The 20,690-nt window shown below is 44.9% G+C and overlaps 1 protein-coding gene across 1 annotated transcript in view; it reads right to left on the reverse strand.

The window, feature by feature from the left end:
* Positions 1 to 1,482: 1,482 nt before the first annotated feature.
* Positions 1,483 to 20,690, reverse strand: part of C8A (complement C8 alpha chain) — a 31,504-nt gene continuing 12,296 nt past the window's right edge. The window contains exons 4-11 of the mRNA XM_053392307.1: positions 20,031 to 20,169; positions 19,358 to 19,547; positions 14,297 to 14,497; positions 12,187 to 12,427; positions 6,067 to 6,201; positions 4,885 to 5,042; positions 2,126 to 2,348; positions 1,483 to 1,639 (exon numbers count right to left, since the gene is read on the reverse strand). Coding sequence (XP_053248282.1) covers positions 1,488 to 1,639; positions 2,126 to 2,348; positions 4,885 to 5,042; positions 6,067 to 6,201; positions 12,187 to 12,427; positions 14,297 to 14,497; positions 19,358 to 19,547; positions 20,031 to 20,169 — 1,439 coding nt within the window. The 3' untranslated portion in view covers positions 1,483 to 1,487. The remainder of the gene's footprint in view (positions 1,640 to 2,125; positions 2,349 to 4,884; positions 5,043 to 6,066; positions 6,202 to 12,186; positions 12,428 to 14,296; positions 14,498 to 19,357; positions 19,548 to 20,030; positions 20,170 to 20,690) is intronic.

The raw sequence follows: 20,690 nt of genomic DNA on the forward strand, positions 1-20,690 counted from the left end.
GCACTATATGTTATGTAGTTCTGACATAAGTGGCATCTGGTTGTTGTTGTTTTTTTAAAAAAATGCTTTTATTATCTTTACTTTGTAACAATTCAGATTGATCCACTTTCTTTAAAAGTGCATATCTGCTGCCTACATTTCAGAATCAGATCGGAAGAATTTACAGAAATGTGTTTTGATATGACTGCCAAAAGAGTTGCACTGAATTCTGGGTCAAATGCTTTGGTTTTGTGATTCCATGGGCTACAAAAGTATTGTGTGTGTGTGTGTGTGTGTGTGTGAGAGAGAGAGAGAGAGAGAGAGAGAGAGAGAGAGAGAGAGATTAAAAAAGGACGCTAAGGCTTCCTTTGGGATTGAAAACCTAGGGGACTAATTGTCTGGAAGGGCTATTCAAGTGGAATCAATTGTACTTAGAAGAAACACAATATATAAGGGTGCAATATTCGTTGTACAATCTAAGTACCATGTAAGGATGAGGATTGCTTTGTTTCAGAAATTTGTTCACTTGATGGTGGTGAATGGAAGAGGCAATGTATGTGGTCTGCTCAGTGATTGCGATTCTCACCCCACCAATGTATCTCTACATGAGTCTGAGAAGGAGATGCCACATCAAAATGTCCTAACAGGACTCAGGCTTTCAATAGACAGTCTTTGAAGACTGTGAGGACCCAATCATCACATGACCATACCTAAGACCATTTTCTCCCATCCAGGGTAACATTTTTGTTACTATGGAAGGAAAATGGCGGTGTTAAACTACGTGCATGAGCTCCTGATTTGGCACATTATTGCAAAACTAACACAAAATGGCCTTTTGTGGAGACTAAATAAGAAAACAGGGCTTTGTTAGACTGCTGAAATTGCCCAGTCATAGCAGCAAGAGGGGAGGGGGCATAAAAAGTGGTTATATGAATCAGCCGTGAGATTTACAGACACGATAAACTCTGGTTGTATCCACTTGGCCTGGTAGTGAAGTGGTTGTGTAACACCTTGTTCATCCATGGACAGTTTCCAACTAAGTCCACACTTGCCACATCATGGAAATGTGGAAGTGATTTAGTTGCAAGCTGGTCTCATGGTGGAGGAAATTGCACAACCATAACCCTGAGGCAGCTCATCTACACTCAGTGCTGCTCTGCACACTGAATGTGCATATGGAGGGTGAGCTACTGGACAGCCCTGTTGTAACTGTCAATCTGTGATACTGCAGGCCAGTAATACTCACGGCAGTCCCTTTCCTTTCATATTTTGTTTTTTTGGGGGGAACCATATTCCTTTTCATTGCAGCCTTATACATGACAACTAGAATAGCTGCCATAGTTGTTAGCCCCTAAGCAATGAGCCCCCTTCCCCAATTCCCTCCCCTTTATTCATTCTGTTGGGCACCTTTATCACAGATATTAATAGCCCAATGCATTTGACTCAGCACTCATACCATCATTTTCTTGTTTGGCAACCCGACTCATTAACCCACTCATGGCAAGATGTTAGCATCCCTGTATTTCTACACTCTTCCCTGCGCACATGGCTCCACCATTTTGAGGAACTGGGTTGATACACTGTCTTGTCCGCCTTCTAGATCCAGCTTCGCAGGGAGTCCATAGTGTCCAGCAGCTCCAACCACCATCTGTTGGACGACCTGTGACACAATACATTATGAGTAGAAACTTAAAGACAAGAAATGGAACCTTGCAAAGGCACCTTGAGCAAGACTTGCCAAGAGGACTGGCCTGATCCTATGCAGACTTAGGTGCTCCAAAACCTGCTGAAATAAATCAGCTTAGGCACACCCACATCTGCCCCAGGGATGAGGCTGCAAGACTTTAACATTAATATTCAGTTGGTGCCATACTTTGGCTCAGGTCCTGCCGCCTCTGGTATGATTTATGACACTGGAACATTTGTTACCTCTAAAACCTTCTTTGCTTAACCTGGCTTACTTATAATAATCACTTGAGCTGTTAATTTTATTCCTGTATAAGGCCCCTTAGGTTGCCTGGCACGCAAGATGATCAAAGGCATCGAAAGGAGGTGTTGATTGATGGATAGATCTTGGGAGGTATCAATTAGCCAGAGTCAGAATGATGTATTCAGCAGACCTTTCCCTCCAATGGTTTCACCTTACCCCTCTGTCTTGTGTTCTCACACGCTGGGCCTTCTGAACCCTGCTGGCACTCGCAAACACAGGAGGACCCCATCAGCACCGGTTCACCGTTGTTCTGGCATGGCCCACAGCGGCAGGCACTGAACTCGATTAAGTATTCATCCAAAGCTCTCTTCAGGTTTTGCCTTTTGGCTTCAATATTGGCAAGGTTGGTTCTAGGCAGTATTTCAGTTATGGGTTGCAGCTGTGGAATAACAGATGGGGAATTATCCGTGACGTTGCTAATGGATGGGTAAAGGGTTGGAAATGCAATACCCAGGAGGAATAGCTTCTCAAAACTGGCAGAATAACTGTTAAATAGTAGCTTGGAAAGCCCTTGGTAGGCTACCTGACAATGCTGGGCAGTAGGTGGCCTGAATAAAACTTCTCACTTACTAAGGACACTTCACACACTCCAGAGTGGTCATATGTCCTACTTTACAGAGATCAGCCCTCTATCTGAAAGGCTATTGGAAGACTGAAGAAATTTGAAGGGATTTCTGGCCCAAGTTTTAAGGAACCGTAAGAAGGAAGTGTGAGCAGGGACCTTGAAGTTGCCCTGCAATAGTCAGCACTTGGACAGTAGACTGAGCTTGCTTGCAACTCACCTGGTCACAACCTCCCCCATTATGCTGTGACATAGGGCATAAGGCACCCACACCCACAGAAGGGCCACACATTTACACAATCAGTCTTTGTAGCACAAGCCATAATGTACCACAAGCAGAGAGCGGGAACACTGCAGAAATATGCTGCCAGGGCAGCAACTCATCTTAACAAATGAAAAACAACTTCTTGCAGAACAAAGCAAAAAAACAACCACAGAAAATCAGGATTGCCCTGCACCTGATCAGGGAAACCATTTTGTCTCAACCCTCAGTCAAACAGCCATCCTGGGGTGGGTGTGTACGTGCATGTGCACAAAGGAGGACAGTGAGCCACCCAGGAAGGAACAGCAAAGAGCAAGATATAGATACAAGTAACGCTTAGAGCTGCCAGGACCACACAGGACAGTCTATTTGCAGAGGTTTTGCTTTCTGTACTTCACAAGGGCAGTAGGGATTTCCACAGAAGAGCTGTGACATGGCCTTGAAAAATGATGTTCCGGAACAATATTTACACAAGGCCTTTTAGCAAACAACCATGAGTCAAGATAAGGGGACATTCAAGTGGACATAACTAATTATTGGGTGCTTGAATCCGCTCCAAAACTACAAGCACTGGCAGAGCTCCTGCAGCAGCCATTTAAAGGTTATAGAATAGGCTACAGGCAAACAGTAGTGTGTTTTGGGCAGCATTAATGGAAGATCTGTGCAGAAAATACACAGGAACTGCTAAGAGCCTTTTCTCGTGATGAGCCTCAAAAGCAAAGCACCATCACCCCATCACCTCAACCTTCCTCCCTGCAGTCACTCTGAAGCCCCCTCCCATTCGCTTGTCCACACAACTGCCAACAAAGTAGCAGCTCAGAGGGGTCCTTCTTCAGAGTGAGGCACTATAGGTGAGATCATCCATAGTGCACTGGATGACGGTGGTAAACAAGTATAATGGTTTTAGGTCACTTTAAATAGTAACTTGCCCCCATTGCAGCAAAGGACCGGTGGTGAAGGCTCCATCCATGCGGCCTCACTCACAATGCCTTGCTCTGGAGGAGGACCTTCTAGAGCACATCATGGCTTCTTTCTCAGCTCCCAAGCCAGAACCCTCTTGGGTGCCACCCCACCAAGCCTGGCTCAGCAGAGAAATCAGGAGCTTCTGGTACAGCCAATACAGACAGGTTGCACACCCCCTTCGGGCCACAGGGGTGTCCCTTTTACAACCACACAGTCTTCAAACCAGGGGCTAAACCTTGAGAAACATGGGCTGTGGGAAGAGATTCTTAAGGCCTCCACTCACCTCTAGCTTTTTGTGGAGCTAGCTGCTCACTTGGTGCTGCACAGTTAACCTGCCTTAGAAGTCCAATACGGATGGATTGCAACACTTCCTCCCCATACTCTGCTCCGCAAAGCATCTGCTCCAACTGCCCATCTGAACTGGGATAGTATCCTTGCAAGCTTCGTATCCACCCATCTCTCTGCTGTCCTTTATCAGAGACCGTGCATCAAAGCTGCATGGTTGTAGATGCACCCCCAGCAGGCCTTCTTAATACCCATTGCTCCACAAGTCCACTCTACAAGTCTCCTGCGCCACTTCCATGTCACCTGTCTGTGCATATGAATCCTTCTGCAGAAAGGATTCTTTAGAGCAGGCATGGCCAAACTCGGCCCTCCAGATGTTTTGGGACTACAGTTCCCATCATCCCTGACCACTGGTCCTGATGATGGGAGTTGTAGTCCCAAAACAGCTGGAGGGCCGAGTTTGGCCATGCCTGCTTTAGAGCTGCACTTGGTATCCTGGGGAGGGGGAATGTGCATGATTCTGCATCTCCTTTTCCAAGAATTATATAACACGGATGAATATGACTGTTTAAAGCTTCTTTTTGACAAGCTAGTCGCCATATTGCAATGAACTGAAACTTCGATATTCGAGATAGATTCTGTGTCTTACCTCCCTTGCTTCGAAGGTGCTGCTTTTAAAAAAATGCATTTGCTCATTGTGAAATAGGTCAGCAGATCAGTGGCCCATTACATTTAATCCTGTCCTAAGATGGAATAGCAATAAAAATATAAAATGATCTGGTCTAGTACACTTTCAATCCTTTGGAGATGTGGCGTTTCTACAACTGAAAGAAAAAGGCTTACCTCAAAATCAATAACAGTGGGATTAAGTTTTAATGACCTCCCCCAATAACGGTATGCATTGGCGTTCCAGCTTCCCATCAGCCTTCCAATCGAGGCTGCGTCTCCGCCTCGAACCCGGGGAATAATATCCTCGATGACTGCCTTTTCCTTTTGAGGGTCTGGAAAGTTGGGCAATGAAATGGATTACTGTTCGCTTCTATGAATCCACTAGTGGAGTCAAAATTGCTTCGTCAAGGTGACTCGGTGGAGGACATTTGACAGCAAGGCACTATTACAAGGCGATGGCCTAGCAGACACTCATAGAGGTAAGATCCCAAAGGAAGCTCAAATGCCCCTTGTGTGCTCCTGAGCTCACTTAGGAGGATCTTTATTTTATTTGTTATTTGTTTTATCTAAAGACAATTCAAGATGAGAGTAATAACAGTATAATAGCATCGCATGCATTGCACTTTTTCAGCTGCAGGTGGTAAAAGTGCCTGAAAATGCCAGACAATTAAGGATTTTTAAATTAAATTATTTGCTGTTTGCTTGTTTTACTAACGGGACACATAGGACGACATTAAGGTTGCAAATGGTGGTGTGGGTAGCAGCTAAGTGAATGAGCCATGAACTGGCATGTCTTTCCTCTGAGCACAAGGTCTCACTCCGGTCAGGAGCTGTGCTGCAGCATTCTGCCCTAGCTGCATCCTCCTGATCAAGCACAATATTGAATGCCTTGCATGAATGAAGCGTCATGAGTACTTAACAGAGCAACCCTGTTTAGGGAAGTTTTTAATAACTGATGGTTTAATGTATTTTTAACCTTCTGTTGGAAGCCACCCAGAGTAGCTGGGGAGACCCAGCCGGATGGGTGGGGTAGAAATAAATTATTATTACTGTTATTATTATTGTTATTATTATTATTATTATTATTATTATTATTAGCGAGCATTATCATTATCAAATGCACCTCTCCCTAAACACGATATGGAAGTAGGTCCCACTGACTTCTACAGCACTTTCTACTACACCAGCCCCATTGGAAGAAAGTGGAGAGGTATAGGACTGTTCTTGTGGGAGTGGTCCTTGTGATTACAAAAGAATGACTTTAGCAAACGATTCAACTTTCCTGGAAGGCAATATATCCTTTTCAAATAAGAAAAAGAGGAAGAGGTTTTTGGAAAACGTGAATGCATTTCCTACCTGTGTGTTGGCCTGCATCCTTTGAGCAGCGTTTGAAGGACACCTTGGCACCTATGGTTATGTCTGCGTCGTCAAGGTTATAGCCTAACCCTAAGGATCCACCAAAACAGGAGCTTACCATGTCCCTTGTAACCCCTGAGGGAAAGGGAGGGAAGGCAAGTGTCAATCACAGTTTTATATCCCTAGATACTGACTATAAATCTTCAAGTGTTAAGATGTTACTCAATACATGTATGCAAACAATAACTCGAAAACGTACAGTTCCATTTGAGCTACTTTTCATTAGTCACTGTCCGAGAGAGAAAGAAAGAAAAAATCAATAGCTGGAACCTGGAATGCTATCACCAGTGAAGCAGTAAGTACAATTCTGCTTTCTGAAAACAATATAAATTTTATTCTATAGTTGCCACCGAATAAAGCCCAGCCCATTTTTTTAAAAAAAAGGTTAGAAACACCACCAAGAAATGTGTGAGGGCAACTGAAGTTCCAACACTGATTTGTAATCTCAGTTTTGAGAGAATTTGCTGAGGAAAGGCTCAGCAGTCATTTGGTTACATTGATGTTACGACAGGCAAAGAACTTCATTCATTTTCCATTGGAGTCAGCAGCAGAATGTCTATTGATTTCTTCTTCTTCTTCTTGAAACATAGGAGGAGCCCTGTGGAGCCCTGTTTGTCTCCCATCAATTGTAAAGGGTGATATTTCTTCGACAGATCATACAGCATTGTTGCTCAATGCTCTCTGCTGGGTCATGTCCCCTTTCACCTCCCTCTAGTATTTGGCTATCAGTGTGGCATGCGGCACCATGTACCAACCAGGGGTGTGGGGATGTACCAACCAGCAGTGTGGATCAGAGTCACAAGAATGACTACCAGCTACTCAAGTTATTTATTTGCTTTGGTGCTGCTAACATTGTGCTTAGGGATTGTACAAAATGTAAAATAGCACTACTGGTATACACACCACTGCAACCTTAGCATGACAAGAAGGGACCCGGGCAAAGACTTTTCCTGGCCCCACCCCAAATCACAAGTGCCTCTAATCAGCCGTTGAGAAGTTGGATATATGTGGACAAAGGGGTAAATACTATATAAAACTATGGAGCATTATAATGGAAAGGATCCAGAACAAACTCTAGGCTTGCATGCTTCTCCTCCCCTCCCCTCTGGTGTGGCCACAAGGAGACTGGAAGCTTTTAAACTGTGATGAACCTCAAGTATGGCTTGTTGAAATAAGGCAGCTTCTTCCACTCCATAGTTAAGACTAACCACAGTTTGCCACATTTGAATGAAACAACAAACTGTGTTTAATTAAAAATGAAAGCAAAAGCTTCTGAATTACAGTGATACCTCAGGTTAAGAACTTAATTCATTCTGGAGGTCTGTTCTTAACCTGAAACTGTTCTTAACCTGAAGCACCACTTTAGCTAATGAGGCCTGCCACGCCGCCACCACGCGATTTCTGTTCTCATCCTGAAGCAATGTTCTTAACCCGAGGTACTATTTCTGGGTTAGCGGAGTCTGTAACCTGAAGCTTATGTAACCCGAGGTACCACTGTATTCTCCTTGCAGCTGCAATTAAGACAGAGACTGAGGGAGAAAAGGGGAACACATGAATGGCAAATTTTAATCGAAATCAGCTACTGTTATGAGATTTTAGTTAAAGCAGATACCAGATTTAATCCACAGTTTGGAGTTTTGCTTTTTTTCAATCCTGAAAGTGTACATGTTAAGATGTGGGGCTTGCGCTGTTTGGCAAAACTTCTAATTAACAGAAGTTAGGGCTTCTAGCTCCCTAGAGAGAAGGCTCTCAATAAAGTTATAGCTTGGTCAGTTCTTTACCACAGCTAATAAAACAAATTTCCCCAATTGCTGAATTTATATTCATTTGCTGCCTGCTGACAGTGTATTAATAAATCTATAGTATTCAATGGCTTGTGCTTAACTAGTCTACAACTGTTAACAACACAACCGAGTGAAATATATTTACTGTAAGCAATAGGAATGATTATTGTTTATCACTGTTTGAGTGCCATAAAATTAAAGTTGAACTACACTCTGATTAATTGATATATTATTGTTCCTGTTAAGTAATTATTTTCAGCAAAGGCCAGTCAATACAATTTGTTATTGGTTGCCACAGGGGGGAAGAATCCAAGGCTGATCAATCTGAATGCAGCAGAAGCAGCAAAATGATGATCATACAAAATATTGGCAATTTAAGGAAGGAGTAAACAAGATTGCTTATTATGGGATGCAAATCCAATGATATGAATATGGCCCACCAATTAGATTGATTTATGCTTTTAATTTTTGAATTAATCACAAAAGGGGAAAAAATCTCTTTCTATGTAGTGATAAACCACAAGTAAATTGCATTGTTTCTCAGCAAAGTCATAAAACAAAAGTGTTTTCCTTTGAAAGAAAGAATAAAAGATAACATTGGGGCTGCTCACGAGGATCCTGCTTTCCTCTAACTTCCTTGCAGATCAACAAAGCCTCCTTTTCATAACAAATGACAGTTCATTTCATTCCTCAGTGGACCATGTGGTAAGGCACCACTGCTCCACCTGAGCTCAGGTGAGTCACATCACTGCTGGGAGGTAGAGAGGGAGGGGCGTGGTGACTGTGACATGGGTGAGGTACACTGGAGTCAATCTGATCACCTGCCGGTGCATTTGCACCACACCAACCTTGCCGCCATCTACCTCTCCACCAGCAGCAGTGTGACCAACCAGTGTTCAGATGAGCACTGGGAATCCCACCGCTTTCATTACAATGGTACCTCGGGTTACATACGCTTCAGGTTACATACGCTTCAGGTTACACACTCCGCTAACCCAGAAATAGTACCTTGGGTTAAGAACTTTGCTTCAGGATGAGAACAGTGCAGCGGCAGCGGGAGGCCCCATTAGGCTAAAGTGGTGCTTCAGGTTAAGAACAGTTTCAGGCTAAGAACAGACCTCTGGAACGAATTAAGTACGTAACCAGAGGTACCACTGTATTATCTTTTCTAACAAGTTTAGGGAGGTTTTTAATGTTTGATGTCTTATTGTGCTTTTAATTCTTTTGGGAGCCACCCAGAGTGGCAGGGTAAACCCAGCCAGATGGGTGGGGTAATAAATAATACTATTATTATTATTATTATTATTATTATTATTATTATTATTATTATCATCATCCACAGGAACTGTCATCAGATTAAAAAAAGCTAGGATTGTATGCAACTGCAGTTCTACATGCACCCAAGTGTAGCATTTGTTTTGTGGGTACAAGGTTCTGCTTTCATTAAAAGAAGAAAAAAATCAAATGGAACAGCCCAAGGTTTCTCACACCAAGTCAGAGCATTGGTCTCTCTCACTCTTGGCCTGGCAGCAGCTCCCTGGGGGGTCTCCCTGGGGATGACAAAGATTGAATCTGGGACCTTCTGCCTTGCAACTGTAAAAACACGCTTGAAAGTGCATGGGCAATATCTGGTTAAATTTCAGAAGCCAGAATGGGTGGCTATGGGAAATGGCTGCCAAGTACATTTACACAGGATCACAGTCTTAATCTAGCAATTGCTCCGACCCTGATTGTGAAGGCAAGCTTCAGCAGTCAAGCCCTGGAGGCTGTATTTTCTGCAGCATTTCATCAGGCCATCCATGCTGGAGTGGGTACCAGTTGCATCCATCACCAGCATATTTAAAAGAAGGGAAACAAACCCATAATTCTCGAGAAAACATTTGCTTTCAGACGCTGGCCGTGCTGAAGCAAAGGGCTGCTGTTCACTGAACCATTGATTTGCGTCTCCTTACTCAATGTAGCACTTAACCAGAGCACCAGCTTGATAAATGTGCCCTCTTTTTATGGTATGCACTGTAGATGAAATTATACAAGTATCCTACATAAAAGTAAAAATTATGTCTGTTCTGGGACACATTTTTTGTCTCTTTTAGAACTTCAACTTCCCTCTTCCTTACAGTAGGGCCATCTTGTTGCAATAAATCACAGCACTTCTGAAATACAGTAAGCAAAATATAAAGTAAAATAATGGCTCTGTCTAGATGCTGCTAATTCATTCTTCCTCTTCACTTGGCAGTCAGCTTCCTGAAGCCCCTCTTGGCAAGCTCTTTTCTTTATCATTCAGCCTTCATGTCCAGGAAAGACACTTTCCCAAGAATATTAAGGACAAATAAATTAACGGGAGAGAAGGAGGGATGATGGGCTGCAGTCGGCTGGCAGGGGACTGGGAATTTTATAGCAGTCTCCCTACTCCCAAGCAGGAATGGGGATTCAATTCAGTTGGTGAACTGACCTAATTCACACTTTCCAAAACAATAAAAGGACTGAAATGCAGGCATCCTTCAAAATTCACAGTGCTTCCAAATTTTGAAATGCAGTTCTCCAGCGAAGGAATGTGTACAAAAAAATTAAATATGGCGGTAAAGTGTGCATAAATGTTAGTGAAAATAGAAGATGAAAATGCATTATATTAGGGATGAAATTGCTTTGCAAAAATGTATATCAGGCAAAATTGTATGCAAACATTTATATATTAGGAGAAATCATCACTATAATGCCAGTGAGTTTTTAGGAGGTTTTTTTTTTTTTTTAAATAAAAGATAATCACAAGCTGTTGTGGAAATGTGGAGAACTGAGATTGGAAAGATTGGAAAAATGGGAAACAGAGAAACTCATCCAGAAAATCACTGGGAATCCTGCTGACCCTAATCTAGGTTTGACAAAGACGTAGGCAGTGGCACAAAGAGAGCAATGACAGAGTGCACAACTTGCTAGTGAGTTGCTAGTGATGGTCCCTGCCCATGATGGTGTTGCCAATTTGCTTTATTATAAACTACCTTAAGTACACTTCAGCTTAGAAAGCTGGGATATAAATCATTCAAATAAATAAACAAGGGCTACAGTGGGTCAGGATTCTCTTTGAGGACAGTAACCCCTAAACTTACATATATTTAATTGTGTGCCAGGAGTTTCTGCAAACAACCAAGATTCTTGTGAGTAGCTGGGCATTCTGTGCCTCTGCTTAAAAGCTTGGTGAGTAGGTGGGGAAACTTGTTGGAACAACTTCACAGTTCCTGTGCAGCTGTGCAATTCTCACTAATTATCTTGGATGCATGAACCCTAACCCTTGCTCTTAGACCAGACTTTCCCTGCTAACCTTTTGCCTTGTAAAACCTTCTGGACTATATCTGGCTCTTTCCTCGCAACTGAATCTGCACCGTTAATCTGCTTTAATAAAGCATTGCTTCCTTGCCAGGTGCACCTGCTGCTATGTTTTGGGTAGGAGCCAAGACACACTGTGAAGACCAGGGATGCTGAACTAGTCTCCCTAAGATTAGAGATACCTGGCTAAGCCTGGTGTTGCTGATGTCACCCTTTTCCATAGAGAATCCCAGAATGAAGTCACCAAACCAGAACCTTTGGAAGAGAATGTGAATAACTAATATACTGGTATCACAGAAGGCACAGCAGGTTCTGGGTTTTATGACACAGTAGATGGCTTTGCAAAAATGAACAAGAGAATCGTGTTATTATAGGAAATTTCCCATTGATGATTAGAAGGCTTTATGCTTCAACTATCATGAAATGTGCATGGCAACAACTGCAGAAGCTTGGCTACATGAACACAAAGTGTAGGCAGAACTATGCTGTCTTTGGATGCCTTCATTTGCTGAAAGCTGAAGCTAGCAGATCTCTGTCATTCTGCAGTTTGAAAGCCACCTTGTGTAAAATGGTAGGTGCAATGCCAAAAACATTGTTTGTTTACACTTTACGAGTCAAGAAATGCCTTTGAATTTATCTAGGTCTGTCTGCAGGATGCTGTCACGTGCGCTTTGAAATGCAGAAATTTCAAGGCTAAAGACAAGAAATTCCTGGAGTTATCATTGCTGTTATTTTTGCTATACCTGGAAGGAAATTATTTATTAACTCGAAGAAACAAGTTTGGGCATGCAAGTTCATAACATTGTTGAATAAAAGAGCAGTGTGTTGAATAGGAATCTTGAGTTTCTGGGTCATTACAACATACTGCTGATCAATATGATTTACGTGTATCAAGGAATTGGTTTCTAGCACCCTACAATGTACCAAGCGGGTAGAATAAATTAAACCTGCAAACCTCTTTTTCTCATCTCATCTTTGTTGACCACAAGGATGTATTCGAATATGCCTCCCATGGTCCCAGATGTCATAAAGTGGGTGCCATACTCATTAATGAACCTGGCATACATTCCGTAGTTGTACTGATCTGGAAGCTCCATCAGAGACTGAAGCATCTCTTCATCCAGGACAATGTCACCTCTTCTCATCTTGAAACGGGCTGTCTGTACTTTGGTACGAGCTCGAATAAATCCAACATTCTGTAGATGAAGCAGGGCACAATACATAATTTACCCACTTTTTTCTGACGTTATATCCTTCTTTCTTTTTGGCAGGAACCAAAAGAGACCGATAGGGCAAGGCTGTGCTCTTATACCAGGGGTGCAGAACCTTGGGGGCCAAATTTGGCCCTCCATACCTTTCTACCTGGCCCTTGGGTAGTGGTTAAGAGCGTTAGACCCGTAATCTGGTGAACCGGGTTCGCGTCTCTGCTCCTCCACATGCAGCTGCTGGGTGACCTTGGGCTAGTCACACTTCTCTGAAGTCTCTCAGCCCCACTCATCTCACAGAGCGTTTGTTGTGGGGGAGGAAGGGAAAGGAGAATGTTAGCCGCTTTGAGACTCCCTACGGTAGTGATAAAGCGGGATATCAAATCCAAACTCTTCTTCTTTCTTAGGCCATTCCACCTCACCAGACCATGCTCCTTATCAGCCTACTCTGCATCCCTCTCAAATTTTATTGCCAAGCTACAATGTGTTTGAACAGTGATAAACTCCTTTGTAGCCTGGACAAAAAGGAATGTGTGGGTATAAACCTCTGAGTGCATGGCTAGAACGTAACCTTCTATACAAAGGGAAGAGTCACATCCTTTGGCTCTGGCCCTGTGCATCACTTGCATGTGGGTCCTAGCAGGTTCTCCACAGGAGAATGTGATCCTCAGAGTGAACAAGGTTTTCCACTCCATTTTATACAATCCCAGTTTATTTCAAGCATGAAGCAACACACGTTGGGATGCTTGAGAACTTTTTCCAGTGAGTGATCTAAAATGACGCTGTGGATAATGATCATTTGATTAAACAGCAAACTGAAGGAAATAATTTCTAAAGATGGAGAAGCAACTCTAGTATTAGAGTATGAATGAATGAAAAGATCTTGCCTGACTATATCTTTCTTTTCTTTGTGGACCAATCCTAAGCTACAGAGTTTTGGTTATGTAATTATGACCTTGAGGAGAGCTAGTGGTGATATGCAAGGCAGAGACCAAAGGATACATGTCATGTGCTATGAATCCTCCAAGCCTAACTGCCCCTCTCCCTGCAGATCCTTTCAGGAACTTCAGGAAAGTATTCTTCAGACATCAAAGGGCTTGCAAGGGTTGCAGAGCTGATAATTTAATTTAGGGGGGTAGTTTCTCTGTTCCCTTACAATTCAATATGTGCTCCCTCATCCATTTGTTCATAGACAAATGCCAGCTCCCTCGACCTGAAAAGCGAGATAGGAGACCCCATAGTTGTCTTTGACTGGACTTAACCATCAAGGGGTCCTTTACCTTTTTTTACCATAGGTCCCTGCTTGCAACTATCCATTACACAAGGTTTCCACGCTTAAGCAAGACAAAACACAAAGCCCAGTTCTGTTTACATCTCTGGATTTCCCAATGATTTCATATCCATTAAGAAAACAAATGCTTCTCGCAGCCATTTACTCAGGTTTGCACTAATTTAAACAAGATATATTTGTGACATTGGAACATGTTCCCCAAAGACAACTGTTGCTGATGAGCAATTCTTTAAATTCCCCCACTCTGTTCGCCACTCCGAGCACTTACTCATTTATATACTTAATGTCACCATGAAACAGGAGGGATGGGGCGAGATGGCATGCGTTGTTCTACTTGTAATTCAATTTCATTCCCATTGCAATGCTTCTGTTTGCTTCAGTGTAATAAGGAAGGCAAACAGAATTGCTAATGATCAGACGTGCAATTACATGAACAAATTAAGGTAGGATGATTATTGTTTCAAGGGGAAAACATGTGGGCAGGGAAATAAAGCAATATCAGTAACAGAGTGTTTGGGCGATTTAGCATCGCAGGAGTAAGAAGCCCCCTCCGCCTGCTTTCTCATTACCTTTGCTGCGTATTCAGTAAAATTTCTCAGGGTCCCCTCACCCTTTGATAAGCCAATGCCTATACTCAGAGACAAAGGGACATCTTCAGGGCTTATGCCAAATGTAAAGCCATAACTTCGAGAGGTGTCCTTTTTTATGGCATTCAGTAGGTCCTTGGCATCATCGAAATACTCTGAAGAAAAGCCAGAATCAGCATGTGCCTGAAATGAAAAGAGAAACATCTTAGCTGGATGGAGATATTTTAGATTAGCATATTGGCTTAACGGGGGGATGATTCTCCTTTGCTCTGGAGACTCAACAAAAACCAAGCCTGAGCAGTTTTCAGTGGTACTGCAAGACTTTTTTTTTTTAATGCTAGAGTTTGGTGGCATAATCGTTTCAAATGATGCACCAGGATGACATCTTGCTTTAACTCATTGTTGCATTTTTGTAAGGATTTTATATGACTGGATGAAGTGCCTGTGTGGTTAGCCTCTATAATGAGGCTGGGGAACTTCTACTTCTTTGGCCAATCCATGCCTACCAGGGAGCCCAGTTTAGGCCACAAGGCCATTTTCCCTAAAGCCCTGCCCATTTCCTGCTACCACTGTGTGGGAGGACGGGGTTAAATCCTGCATTGGTCACATACTCCTGTTTCTAGCAGGGAACAGGCCTGCGCAACCAAGGCAGCAGGATTCAATCTCTGTTCATCAGCTGATGAGTGGGGCTGAAATCCTGATCAGTCTGGGTTTTCAGAGGCCTCAACCAGGAGCAAGGGGCTGGTCAAAAGCCCTCTGCAAGAGTGCTTTCAAGAGGATTGTGCATGGACCCCTGTGCAGCCCACAGAGGATACAATCAGAGCTCCATGCTCTTGGTCAAAGAGAAGAGAACATTTTCTCATGCAGCCCTCAGGGGCTTTGATGCTGCAGGGAACTGCTTTTCAAGAGCCTTCCTGAAGGCCCTGGACAAGCAGGACCTGCAGCAGCAAGCCCTCTGTTCTCAGCTGGAGTGTTTCCACTGCCATTCCTTCTTCCTCCCTGCTCCCACCCCCCTGATTAAACATGTGATCAGGAAGGGCATGGTGGAAGAAAGGAGACTACTTTTCAGAATTGTTTCCATCATTTTTTGATGGAGGCCACTGTTTCCCCACCCCAGTGCCCCAGAACAATGCCGGAGTTCAGGCCATTTCAGAAGATACAAAATGGGGGCCAGGCTGCCAACACAATCACTGACTGCCACTTGCCAGAGGTGTCATGTCACCTGCAGTGGCAGCAACCCCTCAACCCCCCCAAAAAAAACCCACTTAGGAGGCACAAAAGAAAAGAGCTGTGCTCCTGTCACTTCTAATGGTAAGCCTTACCACTGGGAAATGGTAGGATAATTTATCCTTCCCCTGGAGAAATCAGGTCTCCCTGATGTCTCTATCCTCAAGTAGGAGACTTTTGAGAAGCCATTTGTGCCCAGTGTATAGAGGGGTGTGCACATCAAAAGCATTGCATGTGGCGTCCAAGTTTGGTAGAGGAAAGATGCGTGGGGGCCCCAACTGGTAAGTGTCTGTGATGGGATGGTGAGCTGCTTGTGCGTAAAATCCTAGTCCCTCAGAGTTTGGCTAAGTCCACAAACCTCTGTCTGTGACGGAGCTGCTTAAGCATGGCTCCATCAGTCACTCGTTGAATCGGACAGTGGGCGTTTACGGAACTTCTTCCAGCATAAAAGCTCCTTAACGGAAACGCGTCTTCTGGACTCTCGGCGTGACAGTTTCCGGCGAGGAGTGGGTGTCCCTACAGGAGGTCCTGAAACCTCCCCACTGTTCTCGCTTGAAGTGTCTCTGAGCCCTCCCTCCGACTCACTTTCCCTTGGAACTCCACTTCTCCCCCTGCTGGTTCCCTCCCCAGCTGAATGGTCTCTCTCACCCTCCGTGAGCCCTTTCACCTCCTGCGTCTCAGATGGCAGTTCCCTGACATCCACCTCCCCTCCAGGGCCCCCTTCACCCCCTTCCCTCCCCTCCTCTGCGGGAGGCGAGGGAGCAAAACCCCTGAAGGAACCTCCCTCATCTTCCGAAGTTTCGAACACTTCCCTCCACCTGTTGCTGTTTCCGGTTTTCAAGTACTCCTCCTCATCGGAGTCTGTTCCTTCTTCCAACTCCGATTCCCTGAATCCTTCCAGTTCCTCCTCATCGTCGGTGGTGCCAAAGTACTCCCTCCGGAACCTCGCTACTGGCTGAGGTTTCCTGGGGAACCTTTGGTGGAACGTTTCGATCAAGATCTCGTCACGGACCTCCTCTGCCGTCACCCAGGTGTTTTCCGACTCCGGTTCCCCTTCCCACGCGACCAAATACTCCACCTGATTACCCTTCCACCTGGAGTCGATGATTTCCGCCACATGGTTGCTGCTTTCCCTTTCTTCTATGGCTGAAGACCTTGCTCAGGTCAGCGTATTGTTTGGGCACCTTCCCTTTGTCCGCCACTTCCGTCCCTGCTAGAAAGGCCTTTGCCCCTTCTGGCACCTTTCCTTCTCTGCAGTGTTCCAGGCAATGTGCTGACCCAAAGGAGACCACTCTCTGATGCCAGCCCACTAGCGGGTCATGCAACGCTAGCCAGCTCATTCCCAAAATGACGGGAGCCCCTCCCAGGGTGGCCACATTGAACGCTATCCTTTCAGTGTGCCTGGCCACTCTCATAACCATTGGGACGGTCTGTAGGCTAACTTCTCCTCCCAACAGCTCCCTCCCATCAATCGTGGTCACCTGCAGGGGGTTGCTTAAAGGGAGTATCTGTATCTGGTGTTCAGCTGCAAACTCCTTACTCATAAAATTACAGGAGCTGCCTGAGTCCAACAGCGCCTTTGTCTTTAGTGGGTATCCGTTTGCCAGCTCTAGCAACACCTCTATTACTAGGGCTGGTCTTGGAGGTTCTGGAGTGGGCACTTTTACTGCTCCTTGGCCTGGCTGCAGTGCCCTGACGGTGGCAGCCAGGCGTTGGCTTTTACTGGCTCCTGGACTCCCTCCTCCTTCCCCCCCAACAGCTCCCGCCATCCCTTGCCATTCCTTTCTTTGCGGGCAGACTCTGGCAAAGTGACCTGGCTGCTGGCAGAGATAACATTTCTTGGCGCTCTTTCCCTCCTTCTTCCTCCCTTCACTGGGATTTGAAACTGCGCGCGCGCGCGCTGTTCCAACTTCCATCGGCTCTCCTGGCGGGAAACTTGGCTCTGGAATCTCTGGAATGCGGAAATCCCTCCAACGCTCTCCTTTCCCCTCCCGCTTCTCCAAGGCTCTTGCCTCCTGGCGCGCTCCAATGGTCAGCGCTGATTTGGTCAGCTGGTCCATAGACTCCGCCCTGGGCGCCCGGGAAAGTTCGTCTTTCACCTCCGAAGAAAGCCCCTCTTCAAAGAGCATGTGAATGGGTTCCGCCGATAGGTCCCACCCCAATTTATGTATCAACATTGTAAACTCAGTCCAGTACTCACGAACCGATCGGCTACCCTGTTTGCAAGCCATCAATTGTCTGCGCACCAGTCCCTGTTCAATCTCGCTGGAAAACATCAAATCCATGGCGCGGAAAAACTTCCTCGTGTCCTTCAGCATTTCACTATTCCCTGCCATCAGGGGTCTAACCCAGTCTCTCGCCCCCCCTTCGAGATGGCCAATCACAAACGCCACTCGCGTGTTAGGAGAGGCTCAGAACTTACAGGGTTAAGAGTTCTGAGTGATGACGCCTCACATTCTGAGGGCGGGTTTAGAACACTGAAGGGAGTGGTTTTACTGTGTTCTCTCAGTCAGTGTGCGTGTTAGCTCCGTTGAGAGAGCAGAGATGTCCGCTCTGTCGCCAGGCAGGAGATTTATTGCTGTTGTGTTTTGCTAAGGAATAAAGGCTTTAAGATAAGGAGACTGCTGCGTTTCAGCCTGAATTATTGCCTTCACACGAAGAACGTTTCCTGCTTCTGTTCCGCTGTGTTTACGCTCTGCTGAGTCAAAGGTCCCAGGGGGGAAGAGCAAAGCCGCGCAGGAAGTGTGCCGGACCCCCGGACGTCATTGACCCCCAAAATCGCGATGCCTCGTCGGGAAAGTTGTTAAACTGCAGTTCGAGAGCATACTGCATCTCTGTCCTAAAGGCTTGGTAGTTCCTGGGGTCCCCCCCAAACTTCTGCACCAATCCTGGCATCTTTCTTGCTAGTGTAGCTCCTTTTGCCTTTTCTGCATCCTGCGCCCTCCTTTCCTCTAGCCTCGCCGTTTGCAGTGCTAGCTGGACTTCCAACACCCTGTACCTTTCTTCCAGGCTTGGACCCTCTCCAGCTCCTCCTGCTCCCCCGGCTCCGGCTGGGTTGCTCATGATGCCTCTCTGCACAAGCTGCTTTCAGGGACTGTCCGATTGCTGTGATGGGATGGTGAGCTGCTTGTGCGTAAAATCCTAGTCCCTCAGAGTTTGGCTAAGTCCACAAACCTCTGTCTGTGACGGAGCTGCTTAAGCATGGCTCCATCAGTCACTCGTTGAATCGGACAGTGGGCGTTTACGGAACTTCTTCCAGCATAAAAGCTCCTTAACGGAAACGCGTCTTCTGGACTCTCGGCGTGACAGTTTCCGGCGAGGAGTGGGTGTCCCTACAGGAGGTCCTGAAACCTCCCCACTGTTCTCGCTTGAAGTGTCTCTGAGCCCTCCCTCCGACTCACTTTCCCTTGGAACTCCACTTCTCCCCCTGCTGGTTCCCTCCCCAGCTGAATGGTCTCTCTCACCCTCCGTGAGCCCTTTCACCTCCTGCGTCTCAGATGGCAGTTCCCTGACAGTGTCTTACAGATAAATCTGCTAGAAAGGGTTCAGAGGTATCTGCATATGCTTCCGCACTCACATATTATCTGGTTGATATTTTGATAATATGTAATAAAGAGAATGCCCCCCCCCCCAATATACAGCACCTAAAACTGATATCACATGCTAATGTGATATTCTGGACAGTGGAAATTTTTAAAAGGTAGCAGTAGATGGTATGGAACTTCAGAGGAGCTCACGTGTTGCAAGGGTCTATATTTGGCTGAGGTCCAATTGCCCACTCAGCCTTACTGATAATGTTGGCCTACAAATACTTACAAGGAACTGATAGTAGTGGATGTTATATGGCTTTCGGAAATATTTCTCATCATCCCCGTAATACAGACGTTCACATGCCGCATCATACTTCAATTCTCGCCATTCTCCATTATAGACAGATTCACACTGGCCTCCATAGAATGCAGGATCGTACACTATCTGTGCCTCTTTTTGTGTAAGAATATTGTATCTTTCAGGAGCAAAAGAAACAGGAGCAGGCATGTAAGTAGAGTTTGCTAGTGCTCTTACACACACACACACACACACAGAGAGAGAGAGAGAGAGAGAGAGAGAGAGAGAGAGAGAGAGAGAGAGAGACTCTCACTTTCATTCCATACAATCCTTCCTGTTTCCTTCTAGGCTCATCAATTGTAGTTTGAATATAACAAACCACAATTCCTGATCTGAATTTAATGCAGAGTGAGGGATCGTGGTTTGTTTTCTGCCAGTGCTCATGTGGAAGAGCAAAACAGGCACAATTTGCTCATGAGTTATAAGACAAAGTCTATGAAAATAAATAAACACATGGACTCCTATTTATCTCCTTTATTTAAGAAGTTTAAAACTTGGGAGTTCTCTAAACTACACAACATAGCAAGTTAAAATTAAAAAGAAAATTTCCCAATGCTTAAACCATGTGTAAGAACCATAGTACTTGGGTCTGGCAACTCACCCCTGTGCAGCTTTACTGATCCCGGGGACTGGATCCAAATCATCGCAGAATCTTTCAGCATCCTCACAACTTGCCTCATCAGATTGATCTCTGCAATCCGGTTCTCCATTGCATACAAGGTGGCGTTTAATGCAGCGACCTGCAGCGTAGATAAAGATTTGTTATCCATTTCTAGAATCCATGTTTGCTCTAGCTAGATAAGGCTGGACTTAATGGTTCACTTAAACCAAATCACAAAGATAGTGTAGGACATTGCTCAGGTTGTGCTGTTGTCACTTTCTAACTGAGCAGGAGGTCTTTGTGAAGAATACTCAAAGAGAAATATGTTGAGAACAGGAGTGGCTTTGTGCATGTGGCATGGAATTTCCTTTCCTATTCAGAGTTCCCAGTCAAATGCAACAAGATATCATGTACAAAATTGCATACGACCCCAGGTGTCTTTTTATATTGACAATGAAAAGCACTTAGAATTTGAATTGTTATGTCTTCACAAGCTACTCTGAAGTTAATGGGTTTTGTTTTGCAACCAGTTGCCAGTACCCCTCAAGGCTGGTCTCCTGAAGGCAAAGGAATGGTTAATCCATACCAAACAACAGATGTTGCTTTGTAGGGTCCTATAGGGTAAGGTCATCAGATTTTTTTCAATGAATCCAGGGACAC

Source organism: Podarcis raffonei, chromosome 6 (genome assembly GCF_027172205.1).
Source record: "Podarcis raffonei isolate rPodRaf1 chromosome 6, rPodRaf1.pri, whole genome shotgun sequence".
Classification (NCBI taxonomy): Eukaryota; Metazoa; Chordata; class Lepidosauria; order Squamata; family Lacertidae; genus Podarcis; species Podarcis raffonei.